The sequence below is a fragment of the Corythoichthys intestinalis genome, chromosome 12 (assembly GCF_030265065.1).
Source record: "Corythoichthys intestinalis isolate RoL2023-P3 chromosome 12, ASM3026506v1, whole genome shotgun sequence".
Taxonomy (NCBI): Eukaryota; Metazoa; Chordata; class Actinopteri; order Syngnathiformes; family Syngnathidae; genus Corythoichthys; species Corythoichthys intestinalis.
Genome location: NC_080406.1, coordinates 45,865,821 through 45,882,787, shown reverse-complemented (window position 1 = coordinate 45,882,787; position 16,967 = coordinate 45,865,821). Strand labels below are relative to the sequence as shown.

At 40.7% G+C, this 16,967-nt stretch overlaps 1 protein-coding gene across 2 annotated transcripts in view; it reads right to left on the bottom strand.

Annotated features, from left to right (window-relative positions):
• Positions 1-4,611: 4,611 nt before the first annotated feature.
• The window catches only part of LOC130927417 (glucosylceramide transporter ABCA12-like), a 105,085-nt gene continuing 92,729 nt past the window's right edge, over positions 4,612-16,967 (bottom strand). For both annotated transcript variants that reach the window (XM_057853228.1, XM_057853229.1), the window contains 6 exons: positions 13,964-14,098; positions 8,313-8,416; positions 8,073-8,165; positions 7,806-7,908; positions 5,558-5,695; positions 4,612-5,180 (listed from right to left, as the gene is read on the bottom strand). In XM_057853228.1, coding sequence (XP_057709211.1) covers positions 5,097-5,180; positions 5,558-5,695; positions 7,806-7,908; positions 8,073-8,165; positions 8,313-8,416; positions 13,964-14,098 — 657 coding nt within the window. In that variant the 3' untranslated portion in view covers positions 4,612-5,096. The remainder of the gene's footprint in view (positions 5,181-5,557; positions 5,696-7,805; positions 7,909-8,072; positions 8,166-8,312; positions 8,417-13,963; positions 14,099-16,967) is intronic.

Sequence of the window (16,967 nt, the reverse complement as noted above, 5' to 3'; positions counted from 1 at the left end):
ATCCTCGACAAGGCATCCGGTTTCCCGTTGCGTGATCCTGGACGGTAAGTAATCACGTAGTTGAAACGCGTCAGGAACAGCGCCCAACGGGCCTGGCGTGAGTTGAGGCGCTTGGCAGCCCGAAGGTACTCCAAGTTCTTATGGTCGGTGAGTATCTGGAACGGCACCTCCGTCCCCTCCAACCAGTGCCTCCATTCCTGCAAAGCCTGGACTATAGCGAGCAGCTCCCTGTTGCCGACATCATAATTTGCCTCTGCGGGGGTGAGGCGGCGAGAGTAGAAGGCGCAGGGGTGCAATCTCTGGTCGACTGCAGACCTCTGGGATAGGATGGCCCCCACTCCGGAACTCGACGCGTCAACCTCGACCACAAAAGGAAGATCTGAGTCAGCGTGAACAAGGACAGGAGAGCTAGTGAATGCCCTTTTTAGACTTACAAAAGCGGCCTCCGCCACCGAGGACCACACAAATGGGCGTTTATTAGAGGTCAGCCTGGTAAGGGGCTCGGCCCTCATACTATAGTTCCGGATAAAACGCCTGTAAAAATTAGCAAACCCGAGGAATCTTTGTAGCTGCTTACGTGACGTGGGGGTTGGCCACTCTGCCACTGCCTGAATTTTGGCTGGGTCAGGCCGTAGTTGCCCTTTTTCTACGATAAAACCAAGAAACTGCATTGACCCCCGGTGAAACTCGCACTTCTCGGCCTTGACAAACAACCTATTTTCCAGAAGTCTTTGCAGGACCATGCGGACGTGTTGGCGGTGTTCCTGCAAGCTTCTTGAAAATATTAAAATGTCATCTAAATAAACAAAACAAAAGATATTTAGCATGTCACGAAGCACATCATTTATGAGGCTCTGGAAAACGGCAGGTGCATTAGTCAGACCAAAAGGCATGACCAGGTATTCAAAATGTCCGAGCGGGGTTTTGAAAGCGGTTTTCCACTCATCTCCCTCCCGAATCCTAACCAAATGGTAAGCGCTGCGTAAGTCTAATTTAGTATATATGGTGGCTGATTTTAACGGTGCGAAGGCCGAATCTAACAATGGCAGTGGGTATTTATTTTTAACAGTAATCTCGTTAAGGCCCTGGTAGTCGACGCACGGCCGAAGACCCCCATCTTTTTTACCAACGAAGAAAAACCCTGCTCCCAATGGTGAAGACGAAGGGCGAATTAGGCCAGTTGCCAAGGAAGAGGTTATATATTCTTTCATAGCCTCCTGCTCAGGTTTAGAGACTTTGTATAATCTCGAGCTAGGCAGAGGGGCATTGGGCTGCAAGTCAATGGCGCAATCGTAAGGACGGTGCGGGGGCAGGGTCTTAGCCTGGTCTATACTAAAAACGTGTTGGAGATCATGGTATTCGGCAGGCACATTTACCAAATTAACAGGCTCGGGAACAGTTTGGGCTTGATCAGGAAGTAGGCACGCCGAGCGTAAACAGTGCGCGTAGCAGAAGGAACTCCAAGTCACTACTTGTGTCTTAGCCCAGTCAATATTAGGGTTATGCACTTTTAGCCAGGAGAGCCCTAGCACAACCGGAGCCGATTTGCATGGCATAATCAAAAAACTACGGACCTCAAAATGATTCCCGGACAACTTGGTTTTAAGCGGGGGCGTTATAAACCTTACGTCCGCCAGGGGTCGCCCATCGAGATCTAAAACCCTTTTGGGAGAAGAGAGTCTTATTAATGGACATTTAAGCGCATCAACAACACTCTGGTCCATGAAACAGTCATCTGCCCCCGAATCTATTAAGGCAGTGAACCTAAAATTAACCCCACCATGCGAAACTTCTCCCGGCAATTGCAGTCTCATTTCACTTAGAGTTTGTTTTAGTTCTTTCAACTCGTTGCGAGGCAAATCATTTGACTGATTGCCATCACGTACGAACCTGGGCCCCCCTCGGGCGAGAGGAACCTCAGGAGCCGAAGATCCAGGACGACGTGAAGGAATCGCGTCACAGGAGGAGATGTGGTGCCCCGGCAAGCCACAGTAAAGACACAAGCCTGCCCTCATCCGTCTCCGCCGCTCCTCCGCAGGAAGACGACCGCCGCCGAGTTGCATTGGCTCCTCCCCCGTCAGGACCGGACTCCGCGTCGGCGTAGAGGCAGATGGCGATTCGATGAAGCCCTCAGCACGGACCCCAGCTGGGCCGTTCCACGATGACGACGACCCCTGACGTCCCCGCTGCTCCAAGGCTCGTTCCCTCTCACGCTCCTTCAGCCGATTGTCCAATTTTACGGACAAAGAAATCAGGTCCTCCAAGCCCGAAGAATCCTCCCGGGCCGCCAATTCGTCTTTCACCGCAGAAGACAACCCCCGCCGAAAAATTCCACACAGCGCAGCTTCGCCAAAACCGCACTCCACGGCCAAAATGCGAAATTGAATGGAGTAGTCCGCCACGCTAAGATCGCCCTGAAAAAAATCCAGCAGGCGGCTGCCTGCCTCCCTGCCCCTAACCGGGTGATCAAAAACCCTCACAAACTCAGTTTTAAAAATCTCGAACGATTGACGGATCGCGGGATTAGCGTTGCTCACCGCCATTGCCCAAGTGGCCGCTTTACCGGCGAGGAGACTCATAGTATACGCTACACGGGACCTGTCACTTGCAAACGTATATGGCTGTTGATCAAATACAAGAGAGCACTGGTGCAAAAATTGTTGGCAAGCGCCAGGTTTTCCCTCATAACGATGGGGGTGTGGCAACACCGGCTCCCGAAAAGAAGCCGGTGGAACAACCGGAGACGGGGTGGAGTGATCGGGCGCCGCGGCAGCGTTACCTACACCACCGGTCCGTGCAGGTGGGGCCATATTTTCTATTCTAGTGGTTAATGCGGTGGTCACGTTCACAAGTTCATTTAATAATTGTTCATGCTTACTGATCGTATGGCCATGACCGGCAAGTGCATGGCGAATACTCTCCGAGTCTGTGGGATCCATGGTCGGACTATTCTGTTAGGAACGGCAAGCCGTTAATGTGGATCCAAAACACAGACCAGGAGATCAGTAGAGTAAATGTTTGTATTTAATAAGTACAACAAAAGGAGCACGCTAACAAACGCGAGTTTAACAAGTACAACAAAGGAAGCACGCTAACAAACGCGAGTTTAACAAGTACAACTAAGGGCACGCTAACAAACGCGAGTTTAACAAGTACAACTAAGGGCACGCTGACAAACGCGAGTTTAACAATTACAACTAAGGGCACGCTAACAAACGCGAGTTTAACAAGTACAACTAAGAGAGCACGCTAAAATGCATGAATATAACAGAGTACAAGAGTCTAACTACAAAGTCCAAAAGAGCACTAAAGTAAAGCTAACCAAACCAGAATACGACCGTAGAACGTCGGGAAACTCGAAGGATGACGATGAACACACAGGCGGTAAGCAAGGCAAATAGCAAGCAATAGTCCGACACTTGCAGATGGTGACAGGCTTCCTTAAATACTGAGCTTTCCTAATCAAGCACAGGTGTGTCGTTACCCCGCCAATCTGGCTCAATCAGGTGCTGCATAAAGAAAAAAGAACTGAGAACACACACAAATATGACAGTTTACTTCTGCACCCAAGTCCCTCGTCCCGCCCGTCGCTGATTGGTCCACTCCGCTGTCTGTTTGCTGTGGCTTGCTCCACCCTGGAAATTTTATCCGCTTAATGGTGGCCAGACTCAATAGCTGGAACAGCGGTGAATCTGGAGTACCAGGCTAGTAAAAAGCATGGCTTAGTAAAACTACTCTTAGAAGTACATTTTTCTCAAAAAGTTACTCAAGTAAATGTAACGGAGTACATGTAACGCATTACTAGCCACCTCTGCTCAGAAACCATTTTTGTAGTTCATGCATTTCAAGTGAATTTATGGTTGATTAAAAAAAAAAAAAACTCAAATAACCTGTAATACATTTATTTGCACTGTAAAAACCACCTCAATTTCATTGTTCAATTGTGCAATGAAGATAAATTTCTTTTCATTCATGTTGTTCGATAGTTTGTGTTATGTCAATATGCACTTCATGTTTTTTGGTGTGACAATTTTACAGAATTTTGAAGTTTATGAGCTAAAGCAAAAGGTACATTTGCATGTGTGCACGTATTCCATATGGAATCAATGGATAATATTTGTGGAAGAATTTTGTTGTATGGTATGCCACAGAAAATGTTGCTTATGAAATTAAACATTTCCAACACATCCTCTGATATAGACTTATTTGACGTTTATGTAGCTATATAGTGTAACGAGAATTGTAGCACAGAAAGAAGTACATTTTTGTGTACTGCTTCTACATTTAATTTTTCTTTCATTATGAATATTTTTCTGAATGGAACTGATCAAATTACTGGACAAGTTGTACCACCATTGGGACACAGACACCAAGAAAATCAAATTAACCCACATCCACCATTGTATTGTTTATTAAAGTTTTCAGTACCAAACGTACCATAAGCACTCCAATACTTACAAAAGAAATCGAGTACAGTATGTCCTATGCCGAAAGAGTGTAATCAGCCATAGTTACTATATATTATATACAGTATATTCAAGTCTTGAATATAATGGTCTTGAATTTCAAGACCATTAAAAATGGCCTATATGTGCAGAAGAAATGTTTTAGTTCTTTTTTTTTTGTGAAAAAGTAGTATATTCAGGGGTAATTAGTTGAAAATTAGCTTTAAAAAACTGCAAATAAAAAATATTTGTCTTGATATATTTTGGTGTGATGAATATATATATTGCTATGAGGTGATAGTAAAATTCAATACAAACAAGGGACAAGCGTTGCCATTAATTGTACTCTTTATACAAATCAAGATTACCAAATTAGCTGACATTTCCAGTAAAATAAAATGACCAAGGGTAAATCCCCATCAATAAATATTCATCAGTGCAGGCATATGAATGATTTCAGTCATGGAATAGCAACAATAAAATTTTGGTTGACCTTTAAGTAATCGTCCTCACATTGATTTTCAAGAAAGTTGAACATGATTTGCAGTCATGGTAGATTTAGAGACTAATATTACATTCTTATGAAGTATCTATGCATGACGAATACATTAATATTCCCATTTCACTGAAAAAAAATAATAGCAGTGGTCTCTAGGCTGTTATGTCACGTATGGAGCCCAGGTCATCTTCCTCTCCTTTGTTGTGAATATTTCCCAAGGCAAAGTTGATGAAGACCTGTTGAGGTTAAGCAATCACATTATTGTTGTCGTCTTGAAAGCAGCAGAACATTTTCTGCTTGTATTGAGAATTTAACCCCCGTTGCGACTCTACAAGTGGTATATTCCAATCCCAGAGCACCAGAAGAGCAGATTGTAGAGAATCAACACTGGGTGCATGAATTCTCTCTCCAACTCATATTCCATTTATTTTCCCTCAGGCATGCCCTCCAACCTACCAGCTTTCCTCTGCCTCAATTTTACATTTCATTCTCTGTCTTTCACTCCCACTCAAGCTTTCTTGACTGTCCCAGTTTACTCTGCTACCACTTTTCTGTCATTCGGTGGCATCTACTCTATCCACATCTACAAGATGTGTTGATGCCTCATTCTTACCTCATCCAAAGTGGTTTGGCTCACAGAGAAGTGTTTTATCTTTAGAGAGATCTTGTTGCGCTCCAAATGTTGGAAGATGGCAGCTACTCCTCCATGGGCAATAGGAACGCGATACTCTGCCATAGATGAGTGTTGGTCCTGATAACAAATAAGAAAATGAAGTGTTCCATGAATGTCAAGATATTTATAAATGCTTTGTATGAGATCAAATTTAGCAAATATATTGGCTCTCATAAGTAGTTCATAATTTTAATGTTGCTGTTGCCATATTTGTTTTCAAAGATTTTCTACTTTAGCTTCACTTGGGGAAAGATATGGTGTCCTAAACTCTTCAACAACTCCGCATACAGTCATTGACGAAATTATTGGTACCCCTGGAACTTTTCCAGAAAATACAGCATTTGTCACAGAAATTAATGTAATTACAAATGTTTTCAGTATGAATGTGTTTATTTATTGGATATGCATTGAAAAAACACAAAACAGCTGAGGAAAAAAGTCAAAATTGACAAGATTTTAGACTAAACAAAAAATAGGCATGACAAAATTGCACCCTCACCTCAAAATGTGGTTGCACATCATTTGGAAGAAATAACAGAAAGCAATCACCTTCTATAACCCTCAACAAGTTTCGTGGACCTCTCAAAAGGAATTTTGGCCCACTCTTCACACTCACACCATTCTTTTGCAAACTGTTCCAGGTCTCTTAGATTTAAAGGACGCCTTCTTGCAACAGCAATTCTGAGATCTCTCCTAGATGTCCAATATAATTGAGATACGGACGCATCGATGGCCACCTCAGAATTCTCCAGCGCTGGTCTCCAACCATTTCTTGGTGCTATTTGAGGTATGTTTTGGGCCATTGTCCTGTTGGAACACCCTTGACCTCTGACGCAGACTCAGTTTTCTGACAATACACCCCACATTCCAGCCCAAAACATTTTGATAGTCTCCATATTTCATTACTGCACGCACACTGTGAAGGCACCCAGTGCCAGAGGTAGCAAAACAACCCCAAAACATCATTGGACCTCCACCATGTTTGACTATAGGCACTGTGTTCTTTTCTCTGTAGGTCTCATTCTTTTTTTCTGGGACTGGGTATTGGTCTCCAACCATTTCTTGGTGCTATTTGAGGTATGTTTTGGGTCCCTTTCCTGTTGGAACACCCATGACTTCAGACGCAGACCCAGTTTTCTGACACTACACCCTACATTGCGGCCCAAAACATTGTGATAGTCTCCATATTTCATGACTCCTTGCGCACTGCCAAGGCACCTCGTGCCCGAAAAAAAAGAATAAGGGCTACAAAGAAAAGAACACAATGCCTATAGTCAAACATGGTGGAGGTCCAATGATGTTTTGGGGGAGTTTTGCTGCCTCTGGCACTGGGTGCCTTGACAGTGTAAGGAGTAATGAAATCTGGAGACTATCAAAATGTTTTGGGCCACATTGCAGTATGTAGTGTCAGAAAACAGGACAATGACCCTAAACATACCTCAAATAGCATCAATAAATGGTTGGAAATAAAGCACTGGAGAATTCTGAGGTGGCCATCAATGTGTCCGAATCTAAATCCTATTGAATACCTATGGAGAGATCTAAAAATTGCTGTTGCAAGAAGGCACGCTTCAAATCTGAGAGACCTGGAACAGTTCGCAAAAGAGGAGTGGGTCCAAAACTCCATCTGAGAGGTGCACGAAACTTGTTGATGGTTATAGGAAGGGAATGCTTTCTGTTATTTCTTTTAAAGGATGCACAACCAAACATTGAGTTGAAGGTGCCAACAATTTTGTCCAGCCCATTTTTTGCGTTCTGTGTAAAATTTTGCACATTTTGGCTTTTATCTTCAGCTTTTTCCCCCTGTTTTTCAAATGCAAATCCAAAAAATAAACACATTCTACTGAAAACATTTATAATTGCATTAATGTCTGGGAGAAACTGTGTATTTTCTGGAAAAATTACAGGTGTGCCAATAATTTCGTCCATGACTGTACATGCTTCTGAGCTTTATTAGGAAAATGTCCACCATATTATTTCTGAAACAGCAATTTGAGCAGAGGGAAATATTTCTTTTGTCTCAAATGACCTGCACACCTTATATTTCCATTTACCTCAAGTTCTAAAAGCCACTATTAGGCACAGTTAAAACGAGCAGACAAGTCAAGTTATAGAGCAACACGCTGTGCACAAAGGCTTAAAATGAAATGAAAAAGGAAAAAATTGTATAGAATTCTGGCACAATTACCTTCAAATAAGTGCTGGGAAATCGTTTCTGCATAAAGGCAGTGATTGCCTCATCACTGGCAGACTCGGCCAAGTGCATTTTCACAGTGAAACCACTGCCAAACCTGCATATAAGGACATGAAGTGGACCGAGTGTTATAAGTTTGAGTGGTAGTGGCGAGGTAGTAGTAGGGGGTTTGTTTAATGGGGTGAAGAAATAGCTACAGCAGTTCAAGAGCAGAACAGAATTGACTATTTGAGGATGTGAAGCTAATCAGAGGTCACTAACCTGTTCTTAATGTGCTGCAAGGAGCCCAGGCAGCGGAACTGACCTTTCACCATAATGGCAAGACGGCTACACAATGCCTCGCACTCCTCCATGCTGAGATACAGACAAAAATGGAGAAGTTGAAAGGTCAAGTTTGGATTAAAAAAGGGTAATGCAGGGTTGAAGCTCTCATCCTAAAAAAAAAAATCTGTATCTTGAATATTTCATTTCCCGCATGAAGAAATAAGGCCATTCTCTAACCTGTGAGAAGTGAGGACCACCGCAGTCTTTCCTTTCACCTCTTCAGAGATGATTTTCCACAGGTGTCGTTTGGTTCGAGGGTCCATGCCAGAGCTCGGCTCATCCTGACGTTTGGAAGGAGGACAGTTTTCAAGTCATGGTTCGCACACAAAAGAGAATAGAAAAGTAGGAAGAATGGAGGCAACATGAAATAGAGAATTCTCTGTGTCAGTGTCTTTCAAAGTGTATTACACGTTACTATCACTAGTAGTCAGTGCTGTCAGTAACACGTTACTGTAATCTGATTACTTTCTTTCGGTAAAGAGTAATCTAATGCTTTCATTTTTATAATCCAGTAATCTGATTAAAGTAAGTTTCCTTATTGTCTGTGTGTTACTATTTTGTTATTGTCTCATAATGTATGTAGAATGAAGAATACTGCAGTCATGTACGAAAAGCATTTCTAATAGAAATGTTGCTCTTGCATTTGGGAATGACATCACACATCACGTTTTCTGATCGGAAAACAAAAAAATGGGTCACATGTATTACCATGCCGTGTGAGCGGCGCTGAGAGTGCGGCCAAAACAATAGCCTAGCTACCTCATCAGGACACGAATAATGACAGCCAGGTGAGATACCACAAACGGCTGCATTTGCTCACTGGAAACACAGCCATTACTTCACATTCCTGTCCAGTGAAGATGACAAAAATATCTCCGTGCGTTGCAAACTTTGCGCTAGCTCAAAAACCCTGCGGACCGCTAAAAACTCCACATCCAATTCAAGGAACCACTTGGAATTCCAGCAAAATGCGTCAATAATCAAAACAAAGCCTACAGGTAACGAGAGCACTTTTACAGTTTGTAACCAGGCTTTACGTACATTTTATAGTTACAGTTTGTAACCATAGGCGGAGTTTTGACTTTTGGGGGAGTGTGGGGTGGTGGTGGCTGAGGGGCACTTTTGGACTGTACTGTACATACATATATCTGCCTTTTGGGGGAGTGTGGGGTGGTGTTGGGACACTTTTGGACTGTATGTATATATATACATATATATATATATATATATATATATATATATATATATATATATATATATATATATATATATATATGGCGGAAAACACAGGCAAGGCTGAAAAAGCAGTTTCTGCTCTTGCACCCCTCTTTAAAATAAACTGCTGTATTTTAAGCCAAAAGAACTGTTGTGTTTGTTAGAACAATATGTCTATATGCTGCCATAGCAGTTTCATTGTGCATTATAAGCCCCCGAACTATTTTTTATTTGTCCGTTTTACCCTGAAGACCCTCGTTTACAGACACCGCGCAACCGCTTTTGCTTCAACCCAGTCATAAAAAGAAGCTTAGTAATTATATTTTTAATTAAAAATGTCTTTCATTTTTAGCTTAGAATCATTAATTGGTGTCTGTTTAGTTAAAAAAATGAAAAAAAGACTTTTAAAATGATTCACTCGCAAATATTAAACTTTTAAACAAATTACAATACAATGAGAAAAATGATGTCTGTAAATAAGTAAGATATCTAGCTCATAACTATCGCTTAATTGTATTTTTTTTGTTGCTGTCGCATTTTCCCCGATATTTTAGATGATAAATAATCGATCCAAACAAAGAAAAATTGTAGAAAAAAAAAACGTATAAAAGGGTGAATATATGAAAAAGAAAATCTCGACCATTCCTTGATGTCTGCGATTTCTGCATTGCGACCCTTGTTATATTACCATGTTTCACCTACAAAATCCCCCCAAAATCCGGCTGTGGCCATTCACCGCTGTGTCTTGACACTCAGTGATACATGCTACATGGAATTTCTGGATCGAAACAAGGTAAGTATACGATAATATCTTGTTAAAATCATGGTGTGTTTAATTATGCTCTCTCATGCTCTCACCTACAGTTAGGGTTTCGCTGTTTATTTTCTTATTATTTTTTTAATGCCCTCCTGTTCAAGATTTTTCTTCCCCCAGAAAATTGAGATTTGAAGCTTCCCAATGATGTATCACACATGCATATAGGACACTTTTGAAATTTGGCCAAATTGGGGGTCTTACAGAGGAACTTCAAGTCACCTGAGTGTTTTCCGCCATATACAAGTACATCTTTACACTGTTCTTGTTCAATTCTCGATTCAAGCTCAGTTGTTGTTGAAGCTTTTGAAAGCTTAGGTTTAAAGATATTATAAATATCCATCCTCAGCTGTAGTTTTGGCTAAGCAAAGCAAAGGACCGTCTCTAAGGTGCTTGTCACATGATCTGTTCGAAAGATAATTTTGACCCATTATGAAATACTACAGTAGGATTCTTGTTCATTTCATTCAGTGTTATTGTTTGTTTTATTCCTTTAAGACTTGTGCCTATTATAAAAGATAAGACTGGTAAAATTAATAGTAAAGATAACTACAGACCAATTGCTCTGGCCAGTGTGCTTTCTAAAGTGTTGGAGACAATCATACTGAATAGGATAGCTATATCTATTTCCACAGGTGACAATCAGTTTGGGTTCAAAAGAAAACATGGAACCGATATGTGCATATTTGCGTTGAAGGAACTATTACTTAAGTATCAAAGCCTTAACTCAACAATGATTTCATGCTTTATTGACTCATCGAAAGCCCTTGATCGGATCAATCATTGCAAACTTTTTCTTATGTTGACACAAAGGGGGGTGCCTAAATACTAGTATATCATCCGTATTTTAGCCTTCTGGTATGCAAATCAAGTATTTCACATTAAGAAGGGTAGCACGGTTTATTCTCACTTCAAAGTAAGTAATGGTGTGAAATAGGGAGGAATACTCTCACCATATCTGTTCAATGTTTATATGGACGAATTGTCCAGCCGTCTCAATAGATGTAATACTGGCTGTGTGGTCAGAAGCACTAACTATCTTCTGCTTAACCCTGAAAAGACAGAAGTCCTTATAATAGGCCCGAAAAGTGTTAGAGACTCTTTAGCTGCCCAGATAGTCACTCTGGACAATGTAAGTGTAGCCTCCAGCACCACAGTTAAAAACCTAGGAGTTTTATTTGACCCTGACTTATCGTTTAAAGCACACATTAAACAAACCTGTAGAACGACTTTCTTTCACCTGCGCAACATCGCCAAAATTAGAAATATTTTATCTAAAAGCGATGCAGAAAAATTAATTCACGCGTTCGTTACATCGAGATTGGATTACTGTAACTCCCTACTTGCAGCTTGTCCTAAAAGCTCTCTAAAAGGTCTTCAGCTAGTCCAAAACGCAGCAGCAAGACTTTTAACAGGAACCAATAGAAGAGAGCACATCACCCCTGTGCTCCAGGCACTTCACTGGCTTCCAGTCGAGTTTAGAATTAAATTTAAAATACTTCTTCTTACATTTAAGACCATTAATGGGTTGTGGCCACCTTATCTCACCGATGCTGTGGTTCCATACCGCCCCAACAGAACACTCCGATCCCAGGGTTCATAAAAGTACTGTCGGAGCTAGAGCCTTTGGCCACCAAGCCCCTGTTTTATGGAATCAGCTTCCAGCTAGTATTAAAGAAGCCGAGACAGTCTGCACATTTAAGATTAGATTAAAAACGTTCCTATTCGACAAAGCTTATGGTTAGGCTAGTTGAAGTCGGAGTAGACTCACAGTTTAGTCTAAGCTGCACTAGAAGCTATAATGCTGGGGGCAGTACAGCTGCTGAGTTCTATCTCCTTTTCTTACTCTACCTACCACTTGTCTTACTTTATTTCTATTTTCCAATGTTAATATCTAGTTGTCTAGTCTCTTCATCACTAGTCACCCGGTGTCCCCTTTCCCCCCTCCCCTCTGGGGAGGGGCTATTTTTCAGCTGCAGCCTCCTGACTGTCCGGACCCCTGGCTGGATAGACGTCCTCGCTGCTACCCCCGTCTCATCTGACTAGAGGGACTTCTTCTTGCACCTTCACTCCACTGTATTTTTACGGACTATAATTTCGCTTGCTAATTCCCATTAGCCGTTCTGGGGTTCCTGTCTATCCGTCCTGGGAGTGGATCTCTCCTGACTGTGGTACTCCCCAAGGTTTCTCATTTTTCTCCCAATTGACTCTGGAGTTTTTGGAGTTTTTCCTTGCCGGCATGGAGGGTCTTAAGGATAGGGGATACCCAGGACTTGAACTGCATCTATTCATCTTTGTTGCTTCATTTCTAATTGTGTATCATATTGCCTCTGTAAAGCCCTTTGAGACTTCTGTTGTGATTGAGGGCTATACAAATAAAATTGAATTGAATTGAATAGAAGCACTATCATTAACCATCTTATATGCGCAGATGATGTGGTGGTGCTCTCTCAGTGCAGTGCTGGCTTACAGGAGTTACTCTCATTATGTTCTCAGTTCGGTGACCAATTTGACATCAAATACAACACAGAGAAAAGTAACATTATGATTATACGATCCAAAGAAAAAAGGGGGGCTGTATTCCCTTGCTTTTTTCTGGGGAAAAAAAGCACTGAATGTCTGCAATGAGGCTAAATATCTCGGCCACTTTATAACTGCTAATTTGTCAGATGACAGGGACATTTGCCGTCAATGCAGTAAACTTTATGCACAGGCAAACATGCTAAAGAGAATAAGAGAGAGAATGCTTAAGAAAAATGATGTGTTGCTTCCACGTGAAAACATCACTGTTCAGGGCATATTGCACACCCATTTTACACCGCTCACCTGTGGACCAGGTACTTAACTAAGTCCATGCAGAGGCTAAATTTAGCCTATAATGATGCCTTGAGGCTGTTATTGCGTGTACCTAGATGGTACAGCGGCAGCCAATTATTTGTCAGTTCTGGGTTACCCACCTTTAAAGCGCTATTAAGAAATATAATGTATAAGTTTATGTTTCAATTAAATGAGTCTGAAAATAGTATTTTAATGAAAATAAAGGACCCTACAAATAGTTATAGATGCATGTGGCGTAAAAGCCTGTTTGTTGTGCGCAGATAATTTGTGCTTTTTAATGTTCTTTCTTTTGTAGTTTCTGTTCCAGTGTTTTCTGATGTCCTTATTCTGTTGGTTTGTGTGCTATGCACACCCTGTGTGACTCCTGAATAAGGATCATATTTATTTATTTATTTTATTGACAACATTTTAATGGCTAGGTGTTTATTTTAAAGGGGAAGTTCATAATTTTTGACATTAGGCTTAATCTTTGAGTTGGCAGGGGTATAAAAAAATCCTTGGAGTAGATTTACCGGTAGACAAATTCTGTGCAGTTTGTCAGATATTTGTTAGTTTCAGGGCTCCGGAGTGGCTAAGCTAGCGCGAGTCAATGGTGGTTGAAATCAACTCCATTGACTAATTAAACCAGTGCTAACTCGAAGATCAAGCTTAATGTGAAAAATTCAGATTTTGTCCTTTAAATTCAATTCTCGGAAAGTCAGTTACATGCGATGACAATTTTCTGTTGTCATTCCTATGTTGAGGCAGCAAAGGGCGAAAAATTGGTAAAAAGTAACTGATAATTTACTTTTAAAGTAACTTAGTTGCTTTGAAAATGAAGTAATCAAAAAAGTAACTGGATTACTTTTTTGAGGCGTAATCAATAATTGAATTACTTTTTCAAGTAATCGGTGACAACACTGCTAGTAGTATACAAACTCCCTTTAGGTCAAGAATCATGCCCACAAATGTGTAAACTCACCAGGAGCAAAATCTGAGGATGACCAATGAGAGCGATAGCAGTAGACAGCTTCCTGCGTGTCCCACAACTATAGCCATCAGTGGTTATGTTCCGATAGTAGTTCAGCTCCAGTCTTTTTAAAAGGTAATTTACCACCTGAAAAACACATGCAGGGATTAATAATGAAATAAAAACAACATTTTTAAAGCCACAAACAAATTATGAAACTTTAGATAAAAAGACATCATAATCAACGTCACATATCAATGTTACATGTTTGTAGAAGTTTGACTGTCAATTCCAAATCACTATACATTCATGACATACTGTACTTCATATTGTAGTGTATTCAGGTAGTCCCCTGGTTACGAACGCGTTCCGTTCCTACGCTAGCAACGTAACCCTAATTTCTACATAAATCGGAATTAACCTTTTAAGTACACCTACAAAATAACTATCCAAAAAATCCAACGGTATTGTATTTTGTTTAATGATGGCCCTTTGGTGGTAGCGTTGGGTCTGGCTGGACTGTCGCCTTGTATGACTAAGTAGCAGACTCAGACATCAATGGATATAGGATAGCTGCGCTCTGGTTTGGCCCACATTAGGCTGTAAGTTCTTTCAGCTAATATATGTTTGTGTATGCTTTTGTGATTAAGTTTACAGCTACAGTTTGTGGTTACATGTGAGCCATTTGCTATGAGAATTGTAAATAAGTTAGCATTCGTAGCATTTAAGATAGCGGACTTTTGTTGGGCATATTATGCTAATTTAATCTAATAAAATACATATTGATCAGACTAGATGGACGTTTGAACTAGGGCTGTCAAACGATTAAAATTTTTAATCGAGTTAATCACAGCTTAAAAATGAATCGTAATTAATCGCAATTCAAACCATCTATAAAATATGCCATATTTTTCTGTAAATTATTGTTGGAATGGAAAGATAAGACACAAGACGGATATATACATTCAACATACTGTACATAAATACTGTATTTGTTTATTATAACGATAAATCAAGAAGATGATATTAACATTATTAACATTCTGTTAAAGCAATCCATGTATAGAAAGACTTGTAGTTCTTAAAAGATAATTTTAGTACACGTTATAGAAACTTTATATTAAAACCCCTCTTAATATTTTCATTTCCAATCAAAAAATAAACTAGTAGCTAATTACACAATCCTCATGGTGCTTAAACTTATAAAATCAGTCGCACCCAAGCGCCAGCAGAGGGTGACAAAACACCAAAAAAACACAAGTAACAAGTGGAAAATAACACGGTGCTGTCATTTTAATCTGTTTGAGCGGGGCATGTGCGTTAATTAGGTCAAATATTTTAACATGATTAATTTAAAAAATTAATTACCGCCCGTTAACGCGATAATTTTGACAGCCCTAATTTGAACACCAATTGTTTTGTGTCAAATGTTTTATTGTTAAAATGCGTGTTGTTTTGACCATAGTGTACATGTGTGTTACAGCTTTACAAATTGTACAAAAGGTGAAGGAATTTAAAAGCTTCAAAAAGAAAACAGTTGCCTTGTTTACTCTGTAAAGCTGAACAACTTCACATTTAGTGAGAACAGAGCACGTCATATTAATGAAGTAAAAAATAAGATACTGTGAGGTACAATAAGGTACTGTTTATGGGACTTTAAAAAACAAAAAAACAAAAAAAAAAACACGTGAGACAAAATGGCGGACGAGACTCCAGCGTCGTAAAGTCGAAATCGCGTAAGTTACAGGTTTGTATGTTATATTGAGGATTTGCCGTAGTATTTTTTTCCCCAACACTTATTTTTGACAATCTGTCAACTGTATCACCCCCCTCTCACCTGACGTTTTCCAGCACATTAAATCTGACAAAAACATGACAATGTGTAATGACCCCATTAAGGCATGTCCCATTATCCACAACAAAGGATGCGAGACTGTAAGTGGGAGACACCATGTGAAGAACTCCAGCCCCATCTTCATCTTTGTTCATTAAGCCATCATGGATGCTGCGGCCATTATAGCCATTGCTGCAATCCTGACCACACTAAAAGGACCATAATAACATCATTGCAGCCTTACAGGCCGAGACGAGTCATTGTCATGCTGTCTCAAAAAGTCTTTGTGCAACTGTTCAAATACGTGCAAGGTTTTTGGGGAAAATACTTTTCAAAACAAATGAATATTAACTGAAATGTGCACTTCATCTTGTGACTAGGATGGGCATGCAATTAGATCATATTAGACAAATCACAATGTTAAAGGGGAGTCAGCACATAACCTGCCACCATTAACTCATTGGCTGGCATTGACGGCAGTTGACGTCCAATCCATTTTGACTGCGAAGGCCTGAGAGCGATCATTCGACCGCTCCTCCCAGTCAAAATGGAGGAGACGTTGAGATCAGCAGTCAGTCCCTCTGATTAATACCTAACAAAGTGCAGATGTGCTAGTCGGCTTTTCCTGATGTTTTTTGTGTCTTTCAAAAAGAAGCCTGCTTTGTTTTTTGTGCCACCATGCTTTATTATAGGTATTAAGGGCGTGCCAAAAAAAAACGATTATTAGATGCATCGCGATTCGACACATTACGATTCGATTACGATTCGTAAATGTTCAAAACGATGATTTTCCTTGATAACTTTATGACAGCCGCTAGTAGCGGAACGAAATTCATGACACGTCTGCCGTCCCGACACCTTTAATGGACGCACGCACAACGTTATGATGGATGCTGCTGGTTACTGAGCGAGAGATTTAGTCCTTTGCAAAAGACTCGAAAATAAATTTGTGAATGAGACTGGCGGTTGTGCTTTGGATCCTCTTCTGTGCGCAAGTTATTTTTTAGAGCGAGAGGGAAAGAGAGATAGTTCGTTGCTCCTTGTCTTTCAGTTGTCGAGCAGTTGGTTCAAGTTGTGTTAATAGGAAAAAGTCCCAAGTGTTTTGCTAAGTCCCGTGCCCGTCTATCAGAGGTGTGTGCAAGAACCCTCTTGTACTGTTTAGCTTTTATTGTTGTTGTTTTT